This window comes from Strix uralensis, chromosome 6 (genome assembly GCF_047716275.1).
Source record: "Strix uralensis isolate ZFMK-TIS-50842 chromosome 6, bStrUra1, whole genome shotgun sequence".
In the NCBI taxonomy this organism is placed as follows: Eukaryota; Metazoa; Chordata; class Aves; order Strigiformes; family Strigidae; genus Strix; species Strix uralensis.
Genome location: NC_133977.1, coordinates 4,184,032 through 4,209,167, shown reverse-complemented (window position 1 = coordinate 4,209,167; position 25,136 = coordinate 4,184,032). Strand labels below are relative to the sequence as shown.

At 45.6% G+C, this 25,136-nt stretch overlaps 2 protein-coding genes across 2 annotated transcripts in view; one reads left to right on the top strand and one right to left on the bottom strand.

The window, feature by feature from the left end:
* The window catches only part of ABCA12 (ATP binding cassette subfamily A member 12), a 114,076-nt gene extending 113,879 nt beyond the window's left edge, over positions 1-197 (bottom strand). The window contains exon 1 of the mRNA XM_074872358.1: positions 186-197. Within this exon, the coding sequence (XP_074728459.1) occupies positions 186-197 (12 nt within the window). The remainder of the gene's footprint in view (positions 1-185) is intronic.
* Positions 104-24,532, top strand: ATIC (5-aminoimidazole-4-carboxamide ribonucleotide formyltransferase/IMP cyclohydrolase). The gene is made up of 16 exons (XM_074872571.1): positions 104-217; positions 867-993; positions 2,728-2,804; positions 3,915-3,981; positions 6,321-6,409; positions 7,564-7,715; positions 7,842-7,998; positions 9,691-9,816; positions 9,987-10,094; positions 11,391-11,476; positions 12,718-12,807; positions 14,476-14,604; positions 15,577-15,669; positions 21,804-21,986; positions 23,529-23,684; positions 24,185-24,532. The coding sequence occupies exons 1-16, from the start codon at positions 196-198 to the stop codon at positions 24,302-24,304; spliced, it is 1,782 nt and encodes a 593-aa protein (XP_074728672.1). The 5' UTR covers positions 104-195; the 3' UTR covers positions 24,305-24,532.
* Positions 24,533-25,136: the final 604 nt, after the last annotated feature.

Sequence of the window (25,136 nt, the reverse complement as noted above, 5' to 3'; positions counted from 1 at the left end):
CCGTGACCACCCGCTCCCACACACGCCCGCCGCCTCCCCGCCATTCCCCGCCCCGGCCGGGCCGGGCCGGCCCCTCAGGCTCCCGCCCCCCCGTGCAGCGGGCGCCCAAATCCCGCCGGGCCGCCGCCGCTCGCTCCTTTCCTCCCCGCCCTCCGGCCTCCTCCCCGCCGCCACCGCGCACCCACCGACGGCGCCATGGCCGCCCGGCAGCAGCTCGGTAACGCGGGGCCGCCGAGGCCCCGGCAGCCCGGGGCGGGCTGTGACCGCCCGCCCGCTGTGGCGGTGCCAGCGACCACCGGTCGCGGTCGTCGGAGCCGCCGGGGCGGGTGTGGGGGTGCGAGGTAGGGGTGGGGGGTGCTGCCCTCCCGCCGGGCCCCGAAATGGCCGCCGGGCCGAGGCGTGTTTGGCGGCTGCCGGTTCATCGAACCGTGGCGGCCCCGGAAGGCGAGGGGCGGCCGGGGGCCGCTCTTCGAGCGGGGCCGCCGCTTCCACCCGGTAGTTCCGTGCCCTGAGGGGATGTGGCGGGCGCGGGGCGGGGGCGCGTCCTTCCCGCCGGGCCGGTTGTACCCGGGCTGCGCCCCCGGGTGTGAGCTCCTGGGGCGGGGGAGGAGGAGGGGGGACGGCGGTGAGGGGATGCCCCGCGTTTGGAGCCCCGAGGCAGGGGCGCGGAGGGGGCTTCTCCGCCGGGGAGGTGGGGGAGCGTGAGGCACCGGCCGTCAGCTCCTCCCTCCCCTACCCGGGCACCTCGCATCTGAGAAGATTCGTAAATTATAGCGTTTATAAAGGCTTCCGTCTCTTAATCTTGTTGTTTTCTTTCTCTGTTCTACTTTTAAAACCCAAATCTTTGCGCTTTTCCCCCCTGTTAGCTTTACTCAGCGTCTCTGACAAGACCAGCCTGGTGGAATTTGCAAAAAGTCTGAATGCTCTTGGCCTGGGTTTAATTGCCTCTGGAGGAACAGCCAAATCCCTGAGAGATGCTGGCTTGCCTGTCAGGTACAGACACTTTCCTGTACATCTCCACCAAAACTGCTCGTTTGGGTCCTGAGGTTCCTTAAATTGTTTTCTCCATTTGTGAGCAAAAATGATTGAAAACTGGTCTGAAAGCAAGTCTTCCCTTCCAAAAAAAACCCTGCCCCAAAGCAAACTTCAAACTTTCTTGGCCAGAAGTTGGTTGGCTGAGGCCAAAGAGTGTTAATTGTGCCCGTCAGCACACAGAGAGGTGTCGGGAGCGTTGTGTTGGAGATGATGCCTCACCTGCCCTGATCCAGCTATCGTCCTGTGAAGCAGTTGGTTGTCTTGAAACTCACAATCTGACCCTGGTGCTGCTCTTCACAGCTGTCCTGGGACAGGACTGACAGGTGTCAGGAATACATTGATGCTCACTGGAGGTCATTTGTCACAAATAACTTTCCCAGCATGATGATCAGCTTTTTCACACCCTTTATATGGTGCGTTCACTGTTTGAGAAGGGGCATGTACAGTCACCAGCTGTTTCGACCCATGATTCTGAGGAAATTTGTTTTAGTTCCTTCCCTCCTGTCATTAAAAAACTAGCTCTGGCCAAATAAAAATTGTTTCCAGTGCAGTGATGAAAAATCTGTCAGTTGTTTGGCAGGACAGGTGGCTGTGATTAATTTTTCACTTCCAGTGAATGCAGTGGTAGGCCCCTAGGGCACATCGCCATGGCTATACACTGCCTCCAGAGCTCCTGTCCTTGCTGTTCTTCAGCACTTGGTCATGTCTCCCCAACTTCTTTGCTTGGCTGTGCTATCAGTGAAGCCTGAAGCAAAGGGTGGTCACATTTCCCCTTCCCTTGATTTGTTTTTCCTTTACCATCATAAACAGTCACAGGGAGTGGTGAAACTTTCATGTTTTGGCTAAGCTGGGAAGAAGAGTACTGAGGGGTATTGCTGCTTTTGAGGATGGTAAGTTATGTTGACTTGGGATTAGTTTATATCTGTTACTTTGGTGTATTTGAGAAATAACCATACTGCTTAGTGGAGTGTGACCTGTAAACTTTGTTTCCATTCATTGGAAAAGCTGTTGTTGCCCCTCTGGAATGGTGAGGGGGTTGTAGTGAAATTGATACAATTTTTTTGGTTTGGGTCACTTAACTAGAAAACAGTGTCCTTTTGCTCTTCTGTCAGATGTAGCTATTGAGTGTGATAAAGATCAACATCTTGTGAAGAGTGAGAGAGCATTAAACCAACATTTTGTCTATTTCTACTAATCCTTCTGTAGCAAGCAGCATTTTGCTAACTAGCTGACAGATGCCAACCGTAATGAAAACAGTCAGATCTACCTTAATGTAGAATGCCTCATCTCAGAACTACTTCCAAGCTTTCTGTAAGAAGGATGCATCATAGTCTATCACTCAGCATAGGTTTTCCCTGGCAATTTAGTAATATGCCTTCCATACATTGTGTTCTTACTGAGATACAAGAAACTGAAGTTTAGAAGCATCATGCGTGTGTTTTCTCTCTCAACTCCTCCTGTCATTGATGGAAAGGTGGTGATTTTTTTTTTACAAACTGACCAAAATAAAACTAAGTTTAATTTCTATCCCCTTACTGCCTTTAAAACTTTTAGGGTTTAAGTCTTCTTCCAGTAAAACCAACATTGTCATTAGATCTAAATTACTGCCCTAACAGGAATAATAAACGTTCAACCTATAGATGAAGTCAGTATGGCACATCTATTATTGTGCTGTGTTTTCTCATTGAGCAGAGACGTTTCGGACCTGACAGGGTTCCCTGAGATGTTAGGTGGACGTGTGAAAACCCTTCATCCTGCTGTCCATGCTGGTATGTTTCTGCTAATACATTTTCAGTCTAAAAGATAAATCCATGAGCAGTGAGGGTGGGAAGAAGGGATTGTCAGGTGCCTTTTTTAAGGGTTGTGGGGAAGACCTGAGTAATGAGAACAGATTTGCTGTAGCGGCAGCAGGAGGGATGAAAAGCACGGGGTGGAGACGTGCTCAGTGGCTGAATAACTTCCTCTGTTGCTATGCTGGCATCTATGCAGTTAGCAGAGTTTTTCCTCCCCAGGGCTACGAGTAACAGGGCTTCTCTGTACATGCCTTCACGCATTCTTTGCAGAGCCAATTTCAGACCTATTCAGGCAGAGAGCTCCACTGAATTTAACCTGTGGGTGAATCTGGTGTGCAGCATAAGGAACATGACAGTGTAGTCTTTAATGTGTGATTTCTGCACGTCTGATCTTCCCTGGCTCCTCTCCAGCAAGGAAGGTGTCTGATAATTGGTCAATCTGCACATTAATCCATCTGCTTTTTCATCTTCTGTTAGTGTGCTTCAGATCCCTCAAATGGAACCTGTTTCCCATCTTGCTTGAGGGCTGGAGACATGGGGACATGGAGACAAGGTTATCAGTCTCCTCTGATAACCTTGAACCCAGGATGGTGCTGTTGCTTACTCTGTGTCAGCCAGTCACCTGCGTGTTTCTCTGAGTTCCTAGACTCAGGGCATCCAGTCCTGCTCACCTAGAGGCACAGCCTTGCTGGCTTCTGTTGTTTCATAGGCTTTGTGTGTTGGTGGCTGATGAGCGGCAGGTGCCCTTTGTGTCTCCATGATCTCCTTAATGACAGTTTTGGTGTTTTAAGGGTAGCAACTGAATGCTTATAAAGTACATTTTTGAGGTTGCTGTTCAGCACTTGGAATGCTCTAGGATTTAGCACTGGTGAAGAAAACCTGTTAGTATGGAATTTGAACAGCCAAAGAGTCACTAAAATGGAGTAAAGGTAGAGGAGTAGGGGCTGAGGACTGTTGTCTGAACTAGAGTCAGAAAGTTTATGGTAGTCTCTGAGGAAAAGCACAGTCTGACAGAAGATGTTGAATTAAAAAAGTGTTGGTGATTTAATTCTTTTTTAATAAAGGTTTACTGTTTTTTGTAACTAGGCATCTTGGCTCGCAATATTCCAGAAGATAATGCTGATATGAACAAACAGGATTTCAGCCTTGTAAGGTAAACGCTGGGGGACCTGATGCAATTTCTCAGTAATCAAAAATGACCATTGGAGACCAGTCAGCACCAGTGAATGGGAGCAGTAGGGACTGTAACATCTGCACACCAGATGATCTGCAACCTCCTTCCTTCTGGTTGGGAGATACTATGTTATTAAAAATACGATTTTCTACAGATGCATCTTCATCACTTGTACTAAGAGAAAACTAAACCGAGAAGGTTACATTGTGGTTTCCACAGGGAACAAAGGTTTTAATTTCTTCTGATTATCTGGGAATTTTGACACTTTATGTTTAGTCACTGTTGGGCTACGTTACACTTCTTGCAGATGTGAATTCAGTGCTTTGAATCTCCCCCTCAATTTGGCTCTGGGTGTCTGATCAGATGACAGTTCCTGATTTTGAAATACTTGCTTAGTAAATATACCCTTTGATATTTGCATAATGTTTACTGAGTTTCAACACATAAATAAAGAGTAGATGCGAAAAGCAGCTCAGGAACACACATCATTTGTACAGGCAGAAAACACACAGATAACAGAAAGCTTGCTTTCTGAGAGCCTCCATGAGAGCAAGTGAGCTGCAGCCAGAAATTAGTAACACAGTTTGTGTACTAATGTGCCAAGGATTTTTTTCTGGTTTTGTTAGAATGTATTTACTCAGTACACTCACACAGGGCAGTTTGGGACTATGTTTAACTAATTGGTTTTAGCATCTAACTAGTGATTGTGAGTAACCAATTCTATGTCAGTGGGTAGCTGCTGGCTTAGAAATGAATGGCTGAATTGAACATAGTAAATTGTAGGTATAGCCAGGATGGGAGGCATAAATTGACTGTGGTTATTGGGCCAGAATTCATGTTAGCTTTTAAAAGTACTTTTAAAAACTGATGTGCCTAGGATGGATGGATTTCCAGGCTGAATTAGAAAACCTGAAATTTAAAACCACAGGAATCCTCATAGATGGCTCAGCAGTGGTGGCTCTTCATAGTATGCTGCATATTAAAGCAGGCCCCGCTGAATTGCAGGGGGAGTAACATGGCTTTACATCAGTGACTTACAGTGCACTTGCATCCAGAGTAATAATTTGGATTTGGGTTGTCTGACATAAAGCAGAAGGAGCTGATCCTCAGCAGGAGTGTTGTGGCATAGTTGCATAAAATTTACAAACCCAGGCCAAGGTAGGAAAACTTAGTATTGGTTATCTTGATGTCCACAAATAAAAGAATGAGCAGTGTCAAAGTCCACAGATTCCTGATAGTTTGCAACAGGTCAGGAGCATGAATGGAATGGCGGGGGGGGGGCATTACAGATAGACAATAAAAGACATTGTAGGAACTATAGAGACATAGGGCGTTCTGGAAACCATACTGGAAGCTGATCATCCCTTCCGCTTGAGTTCATTACACAGTGAGGAGACAAAGGAATGTGAAAAGTTGGACACAAGTGTATGCATCACAGCAGTTCGCTGCCAATACTGGGCATGAATTAAAGTTCGATACCTTCATATATTCAGATCAAGAGAGTAAATCAATTCTCTTGGTTTAAAAACATTGTTTGTGGAGGTCAAAACAGATACCTCCTTTCACTACAGTTCATGTGGCACTGGTAGGATGGGACAGGGTAAGTTATTACTTCATGCTTTCTGGAATACGGACTGTGGCTTCTTCCAGATCAGATCAAAAAACTAATTCCAGCAAGGTCCAGTTTTACCTTGAGAGGGGAAAGTCAATTCTCCCCTCTGCTTTCATGTGCTACAGAGGCTTTATGGGATCCAGGCTGTGCGTTAAGGTTTCATATGCTGTTGATATTTTAAAAGTCCAGAAGGTGATACGTAGGTCACTTTCTGTTCTTGGAAAAGTTGTGGAAAATTAGATTGATTGTACTTTGTTTGCAACGAACCTTGCCCTGGGTGCTTACTCTTATGAAAGTTGGTGGATGTCTATTTTCTGCTGAGAAGTAGTACTGAAAATAGGCCAAGTATTCCCTTTGAAATTACTCAAGTTGTGCGCCAAAATCACTAAACATTTAAATACAGGCCCACGTTTTTAAAGAAACTCTTCCTTTAAACTAACTTCCGTAAATTGTGGTTCTACCTGCTGTGACACTATTTAATGCACAAGGTTCAGTTAAATTTCATAATGCATTGTACCATTGCTTGGCCTTCAGCTGGACACCACTGTCTCTTAAGTCTTTTGGAGAAGGAAGCCTTGGCTACAGGATTTTATGTTGGTCTGAGAGTTGAGACCGTAAAAACACTGGTGGTATCTTGTCTTGCCAAGCCCAGTTGGGCATTTTTTATTTCTTACTGAATAATCCTGCTTTTCCCCTCAATTCTCAGAGTTGTAGTGTGTAACCTCTACCCCTTTGTGAAGACCGTATCTTCTCCGGATGTAACTGTACAAGAGGCAGTGGAAAAGATTGATATTGGTAAGTTAAAGGGAGAGCAGATCTATTCTCCAGTCAGACCTGGTGGTTCTGGTCTAAGTGGCCTCAGTTATTTTCTTCTTGTTTGGTGGCCTTGCACACCCATGAAGTCAGCTAAAGGGCTCAGGAGTTGCAGGGAGCAGACTGAAAGCATAATTGGGTAAACCTCATTGCTTTTAAGCAGTCCCGCAATTGAAACAGCAAGTGATGGTTCTAACAGGCTGGCAAGCCACACAGTGTAGGTGGGCAAGTCATGCACTGCCCAAAAGAAGGAGCCTGATGTACTGTAGAAGGCTGTGCTACAAAAGGCCACGTAGAGCATGCTTTCTACTGAAACACAGAGAGCAGATTAAACCTCTTTTGCAGCCTCTGGCAGGGTAATAAAAATAAAAACCATGAGCTTTGGAGAGAAAAAGCTGAACCACCGAAAGTGCTGTGGGGATTGCTGAAAACTTCACTGCAGGAAGCTGTTACAAGGAAAGGGGCTGGTCTGCATACGTGGGAGAGTAGTTAGGACCTGAGTTTGGAAGCATGGACGCCTGTATCATCAGCAGTTTTGCTCTTCCTGCTAGTTATTAACCCCAAAAGGCTTGCCGTTCCTTCACTGCAGCATCTCTGCTTGGCAGCTTGTGAACAGTACAGGCACAGTTTTGTGCCTTGAGGTTGGATTGGGATTGAATTTTCTTGGAGTAGTTTAGTCCAAATGATGCCCAGCAGAGCTCTCTATTAAATGTTTTATGGAGTACTACTCACTCTGCATGTAGCAGTGCCAGCCTCTACTTTTCCTTTGAAACAGCCTAGTATCTTGTATGATTTAAAGTGGTGTAATAGCTGTGCGGAGTCAGATTTAAGGGGGAAGAGTGGCATTTTATCTTACACAGAGGACCTGGGCAGGACTCATTAATATTTGCAGAGAGATTTGGGAACCTCTGTTGCTTGGCAGCATAGAAGTAAATCTTCCTATAGATGCCTCACCAGCCTTGTGCATTTTGAAGAGCACTCTTACAGTCCCTTGTCCTTGCTGGAGAGCGGGGGGGGGCACATTCATCTGGCACAAATGATCAATTGGTGCATGTCCCTTCTTGGCCTCAGATGTGGCTCTTGATGATGCTGTGTCCAGAACAGAAGTGTTTCATGCCTCTGCCCTTCTCTTGCAGGAGGAGTTGCCTTGCTGCGGGCAGCTGCCAAGAACCACGCTCGCGTGACAGTTGTGTGTGACCCTGCAGACTACTCTGCAGTAGCTAAAGAGATGGGGACATCAAGGGACAAGGACACTTCCATGGAAACCAGGCGTCACCTTGCGCTGAAGGTTGGTCGTGTTTGCTTGCAGTGAAGGGCTAGGCCAGACTCGTTTGCCTCTCATTCCTTCACTTCTTTAAACAGCAAATCCTCTGTAAATTGGTGTTTGTAAGCTGACAGTTTGTTCTGTCCCCAGGCTTTCACCCACACTGCTCAGTACGATGCAGCCATCTCTGACTACTTTAGGAAGGAGTACAGCAAGGGGGTGTCCCAGCTGCCCCTGAGGTATGGCATGAATCCTCACCAGAGTCCTGCGCAGCTCTACACGATGAGATCCAAACTTCCCCTGACAGGTGAGGCCTGGGCCGTGCTGGCCAAAAGGGAGCTCTGAGGTAGCAAGGAAAGGAGGTGGTTGGGCATGTCTGCTGGTTGTCCTTAAAACTGAAATGCCATCTTGTACCTTAGTCCAAGGGGTGGCCAGCAGTGCCTTAACAACTACTTTATTACTGAGTGGCACTAGCTTTGCAGTTGAGCTGGGTGAGACAGAAAAGCTTGTCTGCTGACCCCCACAAGACTTACTGTAGCTCCCTGTTCTCTGTTGGTGTGGGATTGTGTGTCCACACTGAAGACACTTTGAGCAGATTTATGTGGTGCATCTTCTGCTTCATATCAGATCCAGATTTTGCAAAGGAAAACCTTGTTATCCTTTTAAGATGCTTTGCTCCTTTCCATTTTCCTTATTTAGTATCTCCACAAGGCTTTTTGTGTCACCATATACTCTGTCTAGAAACCAAGCTGGTCTTCTCAATGTTTGAATGGGTTTTGTTCTTTTTTTTTTTGTGTTGGTTTGAGCAGAGGTTTATTACCTTAGTTTTCTAGAATGTGGCTTCTACTAGTGGTGGCAGAGGGAAGGGATACTAGGACAGGTCTGGTGTCTCTCTGCCATTTTGCAGGGTGTGCCACTCATCACAGCATTGTAGCAGTGAGGGAGACCCCAGTTTTGGAGAGAAAGTCTGGCTACTCTTGTTCTTGAGATTGCTTTTAATGTTGGTGGAAACCAGCTCTGCCTTGTGTGCAGGCATTGTCCTGTTGAACAGACAATGAAGCTTTGTGTTGCAGAATTTCCTTGTTTCAGTTCTGGGATCTCATAGGAAGCTTTTCCATGCCTGCACTGGAAGTTGATTTGCTTGCAAGTCTGCTTCCCAGTATGGCAACAGAACAACACCATGTTCACTTGTACTGGCCATGGACTATTGCTAAAATGATCTTTTCCTTCTGTCTCCTGAAATGCTCACAGTTCTGCCATGTCAGTACAAGCAGTTCTTCTTGCAGGGCCAGGGCAAAAGGTTTTGAGAGCAAACTTGTGAATGGCCTTTACTCTTGGCACGGATTTCTGATGAAATGACCAGGCGAAGCATTTTGTTAAAAGCTTGCCCTAAATTTCATGCCTGTGAGTGGTTCTGTTTACATCAGTTAGAGACAACATGTGCTGAAAGTTTGGCTAGTGCCAGAGTACTTTGTTGAATAGAGCCATGGTGACTATATGAAATTTATTTACTAGATTTGTAAAGAAATTTACGTGCTAGGAAGCAGGGGATGTGCTTTTTGTGTTTTTCCCTGTCAGCTCTGCCCACACACCTTGGTCAAAATCCAGCTCTGGTAGGTTCGTTCAGAAAGAGATGGCTCTTGTTCCCAATGGTTGCTGGCTGAAGATCTTAAAGAATGTAAGGTGGAGCGTTCTGGTTTTGTTCTGCTTTGACAAGAGGGGAGTCTTGTAGGGACAGTGTTGTCTTGCTCCAAGGTCATACCAGCAGCTCCTGGTAGGGAAGAGAATTGTATTTGCATCTCCTGAGTCTCAAGCCTGTGCATTCCTCACAAGTCACTGAAGCATTTCAGGGCACTTGGCCGGCTGCTCAGCAACTGGTTAAGAACAATTTGTATTGATTTCAATTCTTGGTGGGAGAAATCTTTTCTGCTTGCTCTCCAAACTCTGGGACGAGGGGTCTGCCCCCTTTAATGTGTCTTTTTGTGTGCTGTGTTTGCAGTGGTGAATGGCTCTCCAGGGTTCATCAACCTGTGCGATGCTCTCAACGCCTGGCAGCTGGTGAAGGAACTCAAGCAGGCATTAGGCATTCCTGCTGCAGCCTCCTTCAAACATGTCAGTCCTGCAGGTGGGTGGCTCCTTGTTGCCACACTCTTCAATTTGAATGGACTATAGCTTTTGGCAGGCCCTGCCAGTGGTGTATGTGTGCCCCTACCCTGGCAGTTTAGGGGCGTCCCTGGGGCAGAGGGAGCAGCGAGAGGTTCTGGTTTGGAGTGTCCTCCTGGTGTTTCCCACTAGGTGCTGCTGTTGGAATAGCGCTCAGCGAAGAGGAGGCCCAAGTCTGCATGGTGCACGACTTCCACAAGACCCTGACGCCCTTAGCGTCCGCCTACGCGCGAAGCAGAGGTGAGAAGCCTGGGAATAAACTAGCGTGTCCAAAGAGCTGAGCTTAATTCTCAGCACCTGAGCAGCATGCTTAGCACTTCGCAGGCTCTCCCCTTTGCAGTGTGCTCCTCTGTAGGGTTTGTCTCCATAAGGATCTGACTGACTAAATGAACTGCCTGCCTATTAAAAATGGTTCTCCAAGTGAGCAGACCTTGTATATTGTTTCAAAGAGGCTAAAACCATTTTGGATTCTGTTCCTTGATGTATATAGAAGACCTCTGGGTATTTTGTGGTTTTTTAATTTAAATGTGTGCGTGTGTGTGTGTATATATATATATACACACACACATAGATAAAAAAATCTGTGGGGTTTTGGCTAAAGGATCTGGATAAACAGCAGTGCTGGTAGCACACTCAGCCTTCCATTGCAGATGGGGTGCTCAAGAATACTTAACCTGAGTAGAAATGTTTCTGCCTGGTATTTGGTGGGTGTTTTTTTAAATGTTTTTGTACTGCAGAGCTCACCAAAAAAAAAAAAAGCTAAAACCAAGTAAATAAAAATAGCTTCCTCTGCTTAGCTGAGATACTTTGCTAATTCTCTCATTTTCCATGGCATTCCTAGAAAATCTCCACGGATTATAGAAAACAAAGCAAATTTACTTGATAAGGGGCACATTGGCTTGGGTTCCTTTTTCACCACTTTAAAGACCAGTTTTGAACATTGCCCTCAGAAAACCATTGCATGATTGGTGGAAGAATAAACCTTTAGAATGGCAGGGACAGAATAATTTACCTTGCTGAGTGGTAGAGCATCTGTGATGGGAGCTGAGTTCACCTTAGCTATGCCATTAAATGCAGAGGATATTTATTTTTTAAAAAAAATAAAAATTGCTTTTAGCTACATTTCTGGGTCTGGTTTCTTGCAGGAAAAGCCAGAAGGGAGCATAGGCATCTAAAAGCTTTCCTCTTTTCCACTGTCTCCCATCTAAAATCTTTCTGTATGATCCTTGCCTCTCCTTGTCCTCTTGCCACCATGGCTCCAGCAGAGCTGCTTGCAGTAATGGAGGTAGTCATTACAGAGTTAGAGCTTTGACAGAGGCAGTGAAGAAGGGAGAATATCTGAACTGTGGGAATATTTAAAGGTGCATGTGTTTGAGGTAGGATTTTTCATCCTTGTTGCTCTTATATGGCCTTTTTCTTTTTTTGATGTGGGATTAAATTATTAGCTGCCATGGAAATGGACTGGATTGTAGGAGCAAAGACTTTTCTTTGTATTGTGCTAGAGTTTGATAAGTTACTAAAAATATGATTTTACAGGTGCTGATCGGATGTCTTCTTTTGGTGACTTCATTGCCCTGTCTGATATCTGTGATGTGGCTACTGCCAAGATTATTTCCAGAGAGGTTAGTTAAACAGCAGCAAATCATTCGAGTGTAAGAAGGAGAATCATACTAGATGGAGCCATTGGTTTGTAACAGCCATTCTCTTTGAATTTGACCCATTTTACTGAAGACTATTGTCCGTTTGTGTAATTTGATATCCGGAGTGCAGAATTTACACCTATCTTTTGATGCGTTTTTCTTCCTAGCGGTTAAAACCTGGCTGTGCCCGAGAGCCTGTGAAATAGCAGTGCTTGAAATGCTGCTTTCCAAGAGATGATTGCAAACCTCTGCCTCCGAGGAGGGCTCCGGAAATGAACCCTGATTAGGCTGTCACAAGTATCTGGTTGAGCGGCCGTAATTGGAACAATAGAGGAGGGGAGAGCTGATGGCCAGCCAAGAGGAATGTGGATGATGATGGCCCAAGGCAGGAATGTGGATGTAGATTGCTACCTGCCAGTTGATACACGTGTTATGTGTAGGCTCAGCCACTCTCCAGGCTGCACTTTTAACTTTGCTGGGTTCAATATTAACTCCATAGCTGACTGTATTGCATGAGTCACTGGTTTAAATACAGAGTTAACCAGCTGGGAGTTAATGCTTTACCAAACACATTCATCCTGTTACATGTTGCTTATGATTTTTAAGGCATGATGCAAAGGGAGAGGTTTGTGCGTTAGAGGCTTCTTTTCAAACAAATGAAAGAGCACATTTGTCAGTTTTGTGAGGATAACATTTGGTATACTATCACTTTAAAAAAACCCAAACCAAACAACAAACCACCCACATTGTAGGTTGAGAATATGAAAGGTGTATATCATCACTTCATGGCACTGATGAATGTAAACTCTTCTGTTTCAACACTGTTAACAGCTCTTTTGCCAATATTTTTGTCTCATCAGGAGTATCACTGTTGAAATAAGGATTTATTTTTTTAAGTCGTGTTTACTGTTAGGGCTGAGAAGTAGGGATGTCATGCATGAACTGTTTTCCCCTGGAGGGGGATATTAGTTATTAGTTCCATTCTGCTTAAAGTGATAGTGAGGTATTTTTTTACTAGCTCCTGCTAAGAGCTTATAGTGTTCTGCAGTCTCCAGGACTGAAACCAATATTGTAATAGTGCCTTTGGTATTGTATGGTGCAGACAGACCCCCAGGGGAGTGTCTGCAATGCCTTTCTGGAAATGGCACATGGAGTTTTCAGTAGTAGCTCCTCTGTTGGTTTTTTTTTTCTCACGTGGAAGCTGAAATCTGTGTGTGTTGCAGGTATCTGATGGTGTGGTAGCTCCCGGCTATGAGGAAGAAGCTCTCAAAATCCTTGCCAAAAAGAAGAATGGTGGTTACTGTGTCCTCCAGGTTGGTAGTCCTGCTCCACTCTAACCCTCCACTGCCTTTCCTGTACCTGCTTTTCAAGGCATTGGTGTCCAGATAGCTGGGAGGCTGAGCCAGATGCCCCTGCAGCACATGGAAGTATTTCCTCTGGGTCCCTGTACGAGCTGGAATTCCACCAGCAATGTTGTGGTCATGTTTAGCCTATAGTCCTAGAGGGGAGTATTTTCATAACGCCTTTCTTGGCTTTCAAATTGATGTGGATTTAGAGTAATTAAATCTATGGAGTAGCAAGAGTACCTCAAAGAAACGGAATTTCTGTGCTCTCTTTCCACTCTTTGCCAGCTTTCCTCTCGCTTTGCTGAATTTGTTTCCTCCCTGAGTTCTTTATATCTAAGATACAGTGCCTCAGCGATGTTGTGAGTCTTGGCAGTGAGAGGCGTGTGTAGCGTATCACCAGGGAAGCCGTGTCTGGGCATGTGGTGTTTGTGGAGCAGTCTTGAGTACAGTCAGTGATGAAGAGAGGAGCACAGGCAGAGGTTGGGCCTGGGATGATGCACCTTTACATCCTGCAACCAGGATACCTGTCAAGGAATATTAATACAGTGTGGTCAGGTCAGTGTCAGGTTGCCTTCCTAGTTCTCACAGTATTGTTGGGACTTCAAAATTACCCAGTTCTGGTGAACATGACTAACGGATTACATAATGCTGTCAGAGCAGCCAAACAGGTCCTATTTCTGCCTGACTTTGAAGAGGCCAACGAGCAGAGAACTTTCCTATAGTATTACAAAAAGAAAATCCAAGGCTTAGCTGAAATTGCAATTGTAGTGTTACTACGAGGGGATACTGTAGAAGATGGCTCAGGAGCTTCAGGCAAGAAGGAATGAAACTGCAGATAATCTTGGCAGCTGATTACCTCCGGAATTCAATTAGCTTTGCAAGGATGAGGTATTGGTTAAGCCTGTATCTTTAGGGGCCTGTCTGCAGAGGGATGTTAAGGAAAGTTGATCTGTACAAATTTAAATGGATTAGGGAAACCACATAAAGTGTGTGCACGCTTCTATTTAGAGCTGGTAGCCTTAATCCAGTTTACTTCGTGCCTCAATAACCTGAACTGGGACTACCAGAATTCTAAATAAGCCCATGCATGCGTAGACCCAAATGAAGTTTAACAGTTCCATTTAACTTTACCCCTTACACTGGTGTAAATTAACTGTGCTGCATGCTTGTTTGGAGATGTGCCCCAAGAGAGTGCATCTCCGGAAATAATCGCATTCGCTGTTTTCTTTAATGTCGAAGAGGGTTGGAGTTGTACCTTGAGGCATGTATGAAGCAGCTCAAAATATTTCTAACTTCCTGTGGAAGACTGAAAGACTCTTTGTGTGGATGTTTTCCCCTTTCTGTGAAAGACTGGAAGACTTTGTAGATTTTTTGAGGCTTGCAACATGGACATATGTATATAAGCATCTATACTGCGTTATCTCTCTTCACTCTGTAAATGTCACCTCATGCTGTTGGGACCTTGCTGCTCCAATTAATTCTAATTACTTCTGATGATTTGACAATGCCTTGCTTTCTATAAACAGTTCACTTCTTTTAGATTCTTTAGATAATGTGTTTTAACCTAAGCTTTGATTGGATGTTGGCTTTGAAGAGCTCTAAAAATGTTTTATTGGTCTGTCCTTTGACTTTTAGATGGATCCCCATTATGAGCCAGATGACAATGAGATTCGAACCCTCTATGGATTGCATCTCATGCAAAAGAGGAACAACGCAGTCATCGACCGGTCATTGTTCAAGAACATTGTTACAAAGAATAAAAACGTAAGTGTCAGAAGATAAATGACCTTAAAAGACTGGTGGAATGCACTGGTGTGCTTTCATCAGGGAAGTCATCACGGTTCTATTTTAAGAGCTCTTAAAATATTTTGCTGAGATTTAACTGGCTTTTAACGAAACGATGCAGCAAATTTTCTGGACCAAATATACTTGGGTAAATCAGAGTAGTTTGCCTTTGCTTTGATTCCTTGCATAAATAAGAGAAGCTGGACCTTGCCCTTTATCTCCAACTACTAAAAAGTTTGTATTTCTTATTTATAAGAAGCTACCGTGTGTAATTTTTTATGGTGAGACAGCCATGTGCTAAGGTTCTATTGTGATCTCATTTTGACTCACTGTTTACTTCTCCCTTTTGTGTACAGTGTGTTGTATAAACTCTGGCCTTGCTGACATTGCTCATCATTTAGAGTTCACATCATCAGAAAGATACCAGTTATTTCTTTGTCTCTGATCTTGTTCTCATTAAAAAGCAGATGTTAATGAGCATGTGATTAGTGACGGGCTCTGAAGCAAGTTCAGACACTGAGGTAATAAAAGTATTTTAATAAATTAGTAATGGAACAGACTTAAAAATAATACTTAATGCAGATATTGGGAGCTATTATTACTGTTGTGGTCCTGTGTGTACTTAGGCATGCGCTTAGCTTTTAGCCTATTAGCACATCTGATGACAGTGAGCAAATACAGAAGATTTTGCAGGCTTAGGGCCAGTGATAGAGTCCTCTTGAACTGGTAAAATTGAGTCTTATCCCTATGAGCTATGAGATTAGCTGCCAAACCAATCATTTACAGTTTTTAATCTAAACAAAATTTGCTGGTAATTGAACAAAACAAGATGGTTTTAGTAACGTTGTTTTCCCTCTCTATGATAGGGTACTTGTGATGGCTTTGGGGGTTTGCACATCACTAGCCAGTTGGTTGTTAGGATGGATCGTTGACAGTGGTGTTTTGTTTCAGCTGCCTGAGTCTGCTGTCCGAGACCTGATTGTCGCCAGCATCGCTGTCAAATACACCCAGTCCAATTCGGTTTGCTACGCCAAGGATGGGCAGGTAACCAAATCGGGCAGCTCTGTGGAGCGTGCTTTCGCAGCCAAGCTGGTCAGAGAGTGCTTTGGTCAGGCCTGAGTTTTAAAACCATTTAGCATACAGGAAGCTATTAAACAGGTACAGATGAACCGCCCTAGATGGTGCCGTGCAGACCAGGAGCTAAACCTGTGTTTCTCAAAAGGTTGCTTCAAAACCTCGGTGTAATTTTTTTCATGGTAATGACAGGGCTGGCTCTTTCAATGATAGGGTTGGAAAAAGCTCTTACGTGCCTCTGCAAGTTTGGCCTTGAGTCATTTCTTTCTAACTACTCTGTCCTTTTATATCACTTTTTGAGGGTGTGTACATATGTTGTAGTCTGTGTAGAGCCTTAGGAAATGACAGTAATTTTCACAGCTGGATTCTGACTGTCCAAATGGTTTTTAGTTTTATTTTCATTTTTTATGTAAGAAAGATGGGATGTGCTTTCTTTTTTCCCCTTCGGGGCATTAAAAATCTTCTGTTGTGCCTGATTTTTATTTTTTTTTTTTAAAAAAAAAAGCTTTTGATGGATGTTGGGATTTACAGAAGCATTATCAAATGGGTAGTTGATATATGAATTTTGAATTTTAAAAAAAATCCCTTATTTCCAAGTTATCACTAGGTGTTCAGCTTACATCAGTTATCCAAAAGTTGTTGTAAATGTATTAAAATTTGTATTCTTGCCCAGCAGCTCATTCTCATAATGCTGTTTAGCTGGTTCTCTGCTCTCCATGGTAACTTTTCATTAGGCCTGGTTTATTTTAAAAAAATACAGAGGAAAAAGACAAAGAATGTTTTTGATCTTGAGCTTTGGTACTTCATAAATCAGCGAAATGGATCAAACAGTGTACCCTACAGGTGCAGACTGTGAATGAACTGTGTCTTTTTTGCATTGGTACTCATCTGCATTTGTCAGATTGTTGTTACAGCCTGAAAACATTGCAGCGCTGTCTTTCAGTACTTTCTGGGGTCATGTGCTGTATGGTTCTTGAAAACATGTCTCTGGAGAACTGGCATTTTTCTTTTATTCAGCTTTGCAGGTTTTTTTCCTGCTTTTAAATGGCTCTCTGTACTCAAGAGTGTTAGTTCTCTTAGCCCCAGAACAAAGGTGTCACTATCTTTGCTCCTTTTCCCTTACTACGGCAACAATCTCCCCAGTGCTTTTACAAGTCTGGACTTAACGTGGTGCTGCAGATGTTTCTGAAATGTGTGTGGTAATGCGTGTACCATATGGAAGGGAGAAAGCATGAGGGAGGAGTGGAAAGCGGTCTGGGCAGGCAGGGGTTTAACTAGCAGGGCTTCAGTGATATTGTGCATATTTGCAGGTATATATTTTAATTGACTACAAATGTACCTTGTCTTGGTTTGTTGTATATGTGACAGGGAAGGCTGAGATAGAGGTCTGTGTACTGCACTAAGACACAAGTGACTTTAAGAATAAAGGTCAGCAGCCATTACAGTCACTTACTCAAGGAGGTGGTAAATCTGTGTTAGGGTCTTCAAACCAAAGCTTAACATCTTCCTTAAGAGACTCATCTTAGACTGGATATCAGGAAGTATTTCTTTGCAGAAGGGGTTGTTGGGCGTTGGAATGGGCTGCCCAGGGCAGGGGGGGAGTCCCCGTCCCTGGAGGGGTTGAAGAGTCGGGCTGACCCAGCGCAGAGGGATCTGGTGGAGTTGGGAATGGTCAGTGTGAGGTTAATGGTTGAACTGGAGGATCTTCAAGGTCTTTTCCAGCCGAGATGATTCTGTGATTCATTACAGTCCAAATGCAGAAATGCTGTGTGGGGTGCTACAGGCAATGATGGAGGAGCTCAGGTAGGAGCTTCCTTCTGGTTTTAAAATCTCTAGAAGCTTCCTGAGACTGTTGAGACCACTGTTCTTAACATAGAGGTGGGAAAGAAGTAAGGTCCACTGAGAACCAGTCTTACTAAGGTAGTGCTTAACTTAAGTTCTTCTTGGTGATGCTGTGCAGAACTAACTACTGGTCATATCACCAACTGAAACATACCATCAGATGTGTACAGGAATATTTGGGTGCAAACAAAAACGAGCATGAATCAAGAACCAGGGATGGAAAGTAACTTCCAGATTGCTACACTTTTCCAGGAGCTGACTTGCTTTGGGTTATATTAGCCAAGCCTGGGAAGTGCAGCTTGCTCGCAGTTCCACTGCTTTCAGTTTTCCAGGGGTTACGGCAGCCTCACCGCATCCCTGTTGCCTAGCAAAACTCTTGTGTATCAGACATCCAGAATGTTTTTGACAGCTTGGCTTCGCTGGGTTTGTGAGTGGATTGGCCATGCCAGCAAGGGCTGGTGCTTGTGTTTATAAGTTCTAGGAAAGCATGGAGTGGGAGGAAGCATTTATGGACTTGAGTGTCACTTAATTTTCAGGAAGCCAGCTGCCACTAATTGCAGTAAACACTTGCACTTGTTTTGTCTGACTTTCAGCACAGTGAAGCCAGTCTGTAACATGTTGATTTACACTTTCTTTAATGATACCATCATGTTTTAAATTAGCAATTTAAAATTACTCTCTTTCTTTATTCTCTGCACAGTAGGATAAAACAAACCTGTTAATCTACCTTGCTGTTTTCCACAAATGATGCAGATGTCTGTCAGTTATTTCATTGTTTGTCTTCCCAATTGTGAAGTCCTTTATTTGATTTTTATAATTCCAAATGTATTTAGGGTTTCTGTTTTCACTCATTATTCAGGTTACATCTGAGTAAATCCAGGCCAGGCTGGATCACTTTGCGAGGATCCTTTGGGCATTATCCATCTTGTCCACTCCATGCTCTTGCACAGTGTTCCAGCTACGGGGCATGTTTGGCTCTCCTGCGAGCCACTGTTTTGGTCAAGTAGTTCTCAATTTTCACTCAAGCTTTTTAAAGTGATTTTTCTACTCACCCTGTGTTACTGTCTCCTTTCACTCCTCACACTTAATAGGCTCTGCTTAAGTACTTTTTGATTCCCAGGAGATTAAACTTTGAAAGAAAGAAGCTTAATTAATTTTTGTGTAGAAAACAGGCAGAAAATAGAGGGGAAAGAATTCCTTTGTGGAGGATTTTGAGGTTTCGGCTGTGTTTTTGTGTCTGAGAAAGCCAACATTCGAGGAAGGGAGAGATGAGGTGTAGGAAGAAGGAAAAGAGGAAGAACCATGAAGTGAAAAAGGGAGAGTATAGGTACATCCAGACAGGCCAGTGTGAAGAGAGATTCAGCTACAAGTCTATAGTTTGCTTTAAGCAGAAGCTCAACCTTCTGATTCCTCTTCTTTAGACTAGAAATCCCAGGCTATGCTGAAGAAATCTTCCCCAATGGTGTTGCATCAAAACACATTTTTCTACGGAAAGGATTTCTCTTTCCCTGGATCACCATTTTCCAGTGAAGTGCATCTCATCAGCATGTTCTTCCCAGGCTGTAACTGTAAACTCCCTTCTAGAACAATGTGGGCTCATCAGAAGGAGGCACAGCGAAGCAGCTTTTATATTCTCTTGCCCGTTAAGCCATTATAAAAACTTCCATGTGTTGCAGATAATATCTCTGTAGATTTGGAGATGCCTGTGAAGAGTTTACAGGACTCATCACTTTTTTTAACTGAAGTACAAAGTTCTTGCCATTTCAGAGTTGTTGCACACAAGCTAAGGTTCAGTTATGGATCTTCTGACAAAATTTAGGTCACAAAAAATGTAAAATATTTTGAGTAGCTCATAGAGAAAAGGAAGACACTCTTTTTGAGAAGGATGATGGGGTGTTGACAGGTAGAGCTTGATTTCTAATATGTGCCCATGAAGGAGCTGTGTGTGTTTGGGGCTGCACTGGCCTGGAAACACTCTCTCCAGTAGTGTTGCCCTTGCCGGCTGGAGGCCAGGGCTTGCAGCAGACTAGCCAGTTCCGTCGCAGGAGTGTAAGGCCACAGCTCACAAGTACGTGATGAAGATGAGGCACCATTCTGGCTAGGAAAGAGCGGAGAGGCCTTGCACTTCTGGCACATGACGTCACATTTTTTAGAAACTTGGGAATGTTTCTTGGTATTTTGGTCCCAGCTATCAGCAGTCTGTCTGGTACTCTCTACTAAAACTTTGTGCCTTAGCCTAGCCTGGCTTGCTAGGCTCACTCTTAAGGCCTGGGTGACAGTTAATCGCACACAGTGTATCACTATTTTAAGTCCTCCCCTTTGTCCACGGAGAGAGAGTAAAACACTGTGGAAGAGATGATACACCTACACACAGCTGGCCTTGAGCTCCCTTGAGGTGCTGGGTCCTGTGCAAGTTGGAGGGTTGAACAGGGTGGACGTGAGAGCAGAGGTTGAACATCAGGAGTGTTTGTGGGGGTGAAGGTGTAACTAAGCCATGAGAAACTTTGCATCTTATTAGTATTTGTGATAATACTAATATCCTTGTGGGTTTATTAAGCACTGATGACTTCAGCTAGAGCTGAGCGGATGATATTAGGTAGCAGCCCAAGTCTTTCATTTGCTCCTTGGGGGAATAGTATCCAGAAGCATTTGTTATGGTTCTGGTAAGAGGTGAAGTCACTGTGTCTTGATGAATGAGAAGACAAATGATTCACTCCTTTGAGGGCAGCCTTTGACTTACAGCTTTACCATCTGTTTCAGTCTGAGCTGGAAACTCTGAGGCGCTGGCCAGAACCACTGGCCTCCACACAGTCTCCCTGGAGCAGTCCCCCATGCAAATGAACAGTCTGGTGAACAGTTCAGCTGTGGCCTCATAGGAGGAGGAAACTGGGAGAGAGGCTTGTTTTCCATCAAACCTCTGGTTTGAAATGGCTGGAGCTCTCTTTGCAAAGCCAGACCCATAGCTCTGAAAGCCATGGAGAAAAGTTACCAGCTCGAATTTGACAGCCACGGTGGCTAGGTCTGGCCTTTGTGTGCCTGGCATACTGTCAGGGCAGAGGCAAAGCTGAGGGACAGCAGCCAGTCAGGAGCCCAAGAGACCTCAGCTCAGTCCCTTGTGCTCACCAGTTGTGCTAGCAGGCAGACGGTGTCTGCAGGGGTGGTTCTGCCAGTGTCCAGTAGCCAAGGCATCTCCAGCCACGTTCAATGTCAGTGGTGTCAGCGCTTAAGGGCTGCTGCTGTCTCCAGTGCAAGTTTGCACCAGCCCGGGGGGGATGCAAAAGCTTGTCTGCATTCAGCTGTGACAAACGGCTTGCGGAGTTACTGGACCACCAGACTCCAAAGAGTCTCTACATATTTTAATCTAGCGTACCTGAAAAAATGGACAGAGGTTGAATGTGTCTGATGAGAAAGCCAAAGAAAGTGGTCTGATAAAAGCAAATGGAAACCGAGCAAATACTGCGTTTTCATAGCAGCTTCCTCAAGGAAAAAATCACTTTTTGGATTTTGCTTCTGGAAGCACTAGGCCTGTCTGATATCAAGCAGAAATGCTATTAAATAAGGTTAGCAGCAGCCATTTAAAAAATCCTGGACTCCCTGGCAGATGGCGGAGTAGGAAATGTGTTGGTAGCTCCAGGGCCTTGACAATTCCTGCGATGTAATGGTCCCACTGACCAGCCTTCCTGATTGAGCAGTGGATTTACTTTCTTATCAGCCTTGACAGACAAACTGCCCTGTAATCCACTGCATATCACGGTTGATCTGTTTAAACTGTGTATGCCTGGCCCACCAGGAAAGATGATGATGTTTGGGTGACCTGGGCTCAGACTTTAATCCCCTAACTGAAGTGCTCTTTTCAAGAACAGGTAGGCAGCCTACCATCTCTTAGCAGTCTCACTTGTTTCTACAACCAACAATTTTGCCTTAAACAAAAGCCATAATTGTGTGACTCTCCGGAGGTTAACAGCTGGACTCTGATGGCTGGGGCTGTGTTATTTAGAAGGATGGAAGTACCTGATGTCCTCAGAACGACTGTCAGCTCAGCAGAGCCATGGAAGTTAGCAGTGCAGAGAGTTGACCCTGTAACGAATTTACAGGATGCAGGTGTTTTTAAAGTTTTCCTCGCTAATTACCTACACTCTGCTTCAGTGAGGAGCAGCTAATTTGTGGGACTTTGTCTTTCCTAATTGCTGGGCTGGAATGCAGCTCTGGCTGTGATCTCTGTGCAGCAAGGTGTGATCGTGCTTTGTATCTCTGTGCTTCAGGTCATCGGTATCGGAGCCGGCCAGCAGTCCCGGATCCACTGCACGCGCCTGGCTGGTGACAAGGCCAACAACTGGTGGCTCCGGCACCACCCACGTGTGCTCTCCATGAAGTTCAAAGCCGGTGTGAAGAGAGCGGAGATCTCCAACGCCATTGACCAGTACGTCACTGGGACCATTGGTGAGGTAAGGGCTGGCTGGGAGAGTCCGGCTTCTGCGAAACAAAGTCTTTATGTAGTACTTAAGCCTGGCGTGAGTTTTGCACGTGGGTGTCAGTAATAGATCCCAAAGAGCTGGGGGATCAAGTGGCCAGGGCCCAGGATGGTGACTTCCCCAAGGTCGTTTGATGGCCCAGTGGCAAAGTTGCCCTGATTTTCCCCTCGATACTGCACCCACTCCTCAGGTGCTGGACCCTGGCCCTGCGCTTTGGTGCACAGTTTCATCCGAGAGTTTCCCCCAGCAGTGAGGAAGGGTTAAAGCTACAGTTGGGGCTTCAACTCTTGTTTCCCTGTCCGGGCAGCTTGCCCTTCCTGTCTCGCCTGGTGCCATTTGCTTGTGTGGCGTTTTGGATTCTCAGAATCCGTCTGACCTCCCTGTTACAAACAATAGTGAGACAAGAAAATTGTATGTCCTTTTTAAGTATTGAAAGCCAAGGGCTGGACTGGGGACCTCGTGAATCATCTCTGTGAGCCGTTGCTTGTTTAAGGGGGTAGGAACTGGAGCAGTTGCTGTTTCAGAAGGTGAATCATAAACCGAGCTGCCGTTTGTCATGTGTTAAGTCATCTACCAGATCCTGTTTGTGTGTGCTGGCATTTACACAGAGCAGCATACTGCAGGCTGGCCAAGCAGAGCATCTCAGAATTAAAGGGGGGCAGGGGAGAAAGGATCCCTCAAGCCCTGGGGTGAGGAGGGGGAAGGAAAGGAGTTAAAAGGAAATTGTATCAGCAATAGCGTGGCCAGCAGGGACAGGGAAGGGATCTTACCCCTGTACTCGGCACTGGTGAGGCCGCACCTCGATTACTGTGTTCAGTTTTGGGCCCCTCACTCCAAAAAGGCCATTGAATGACTCGAGCGTGTCCAGAGAAGGGCAATGGAGCTGGTGCAGGGTCTGGAGCACAGGTCTGATGGGGAGCGGCTGAGGGAACTGGGGGGGGTTTAGTCTGGGGAAGAGGAGGCTGAGGGGAGACCTCATCGCCCTCTACAACTCCCTGAAAGGAGGGTGCAGAGAGGGGGGATGAGTCTCTTGAGCCAAGGAACAAGCACCAGGACAAGAGGGAATGGCCTCAAGCTGCGCCAGGGCAGGGTCAGACTGGCTCTTAGGAAGGATTTCTTTGCAGAAGGGGTTGTTGGGCGTTGGAATGGGCTGCCCAGGGCAGGGGGGGAGTCCCCATCCCTGGAGGGGTTGAAGAGTCGGGTTGACCCAGCGCTGAGGGATCTGGTGGAGTTGAGAATGGTCAGACTGGAGGATCTTCAAGGTCTTTTCCAACCCAGATGATTCTGTGGTTCTGTGAATGCAAAAAGAGCTGATGGTGGTAGTGTGTTCCCACCAGAACTTGGGATTTTAAAATCCCTGGCAGGGAGGTCCCAGCAGCAGAGCTGTGGGAGCGGAAAGCCCGGCTGAGCCTGGTGTCAGGGGGGTGCCATCATCCCTCATCCTGGTGTGCTCCGCGCAGGGCGCTGCCAGGAGCCCGGGCTTCGGGGCTGAGCTGGCTCCTTCTGTTCTCGCAGGATGAAGACCTGCTGAAATGGCAGGCGATGTTTGAAGAGGTGCCCGCGCAATTAACGGAAGCAGAGAAGAAGCAGTGGATTGCCAAGCTGACTGCTGTCTCCCTCAGCTCCGACGCCTTCTTCCCTTTTAGGGATAACGTCGACAGAGCTAAACGGGTAAGGTCATGGCGGGGCCAGGATGTCAGGGTGACTCCAAGGAACCGTCTGCACAGCCTGGGCTTGTCGTTTTAATTCTGTGCAGACTGCTGAGGAGTGTCTCTGCTCTGCACTGCTGGCTAGAATAGCACAGCCTGGGAAGGATTTTCCTGTGGTTACTGGTCTCACGTGGATAGTAATTATCCAGCCATTGCTCAGTTTGTTGATTTGGGATGAATAGAGGATTAAAGTTTATTGAACCATTTAAGAATATCAAGACAAGGCCTATGCTTCCAGAGGAGCCATTTTACTATTTTTTTTTTTTTTTTCTGAGCTGTGGAGAGAACTGACTGCTCACATGAGGAACTCCCCTGTGAATGGCTTTGGGCAATGGAAGCCTTTGTTTGTTCAACGCTTAGTATCCTGGGATGTGGCTGAAGGACTGGGGCTGCAGCTCCTTTTCAGGGGGATTTTTGGTTTTCCATCCGCTAATCCTTCCACTTCTCTCTGTCTTTGTTCAGAGCGGAGTACAGTTCATCGCTGCCCCATCCGGCTCGGCTGCCGACGAGGTTGTGATCGAAGCTTGCAATGAGCTGGGGATAACTCTCATTCACACCAATCTTCGGCTGTTTCATCACTGAGTTTGCCGTGGGCTGTTGTGGTCCCTCTTTGGTCACAGTCTCACCCGCAGCGGTGACTGGAATATCACCAGCTTAATTGGGAGGCACCTGCAGTCTGTGCTTAGCAAGTGTTTGTAAGATCTGTAAATGAGATCTTGCCCTGTGTTAACAGAGAATGAAGGCAAGAGAAGTCAGCCTCCAGTGTAGAAAATAAGTCTCTTTTGCAAATAAACATACGGTTCTTGGCTATATGGAGTCTGTAGTCTTGTGTCATCCAAATACTGTGTCCTCAGGAAACAGGTTTATTTCTGAGGTAAATTTTATGGTCCAGACTTTACTAATGCATTAGAAGGGCTATGGAATGGTATGAAAGCCTGGCTTATGCCCAACTTCTTAATGAACTGATAAAAATCTGTGTTGTAAACTGAACTGAGCTGCTGGTAGTTTTCTCTGGGGCACTTCTAATCCATTATCCTCCTGCCCTGTGGGGTGAGGGGAGCGGGTCCTTTGTGCAAGGCAGTCTGGGGGTGGGCGCTCTGAATGCTGGCTCTGGGCTGGGAGGCAGTGTCAGGTTGCTTCCTCCAAGGTAAAAGGCTCATTGCTGCCAGTTTGACAGGCTTGTTCTCCTACCCGGGAGTTCAGCTCGGGGTTCATAGGCAGGCATCTGGGAAGCATCTTGCCTGGAGCCACTTCCCTTCTCCATTGTGTGCAATTTGCATTAAGCAGATTTGAACTCTGATTAGAAAAACAACGTGAAAATCTGGAGCACAGTGAGATGAATAAAAGTAACAGCCCAGACGTGGTTTTGCTGGCAATCACTGTGACTGTTTCAAAGGGAGGTTGGTTTTTTTTT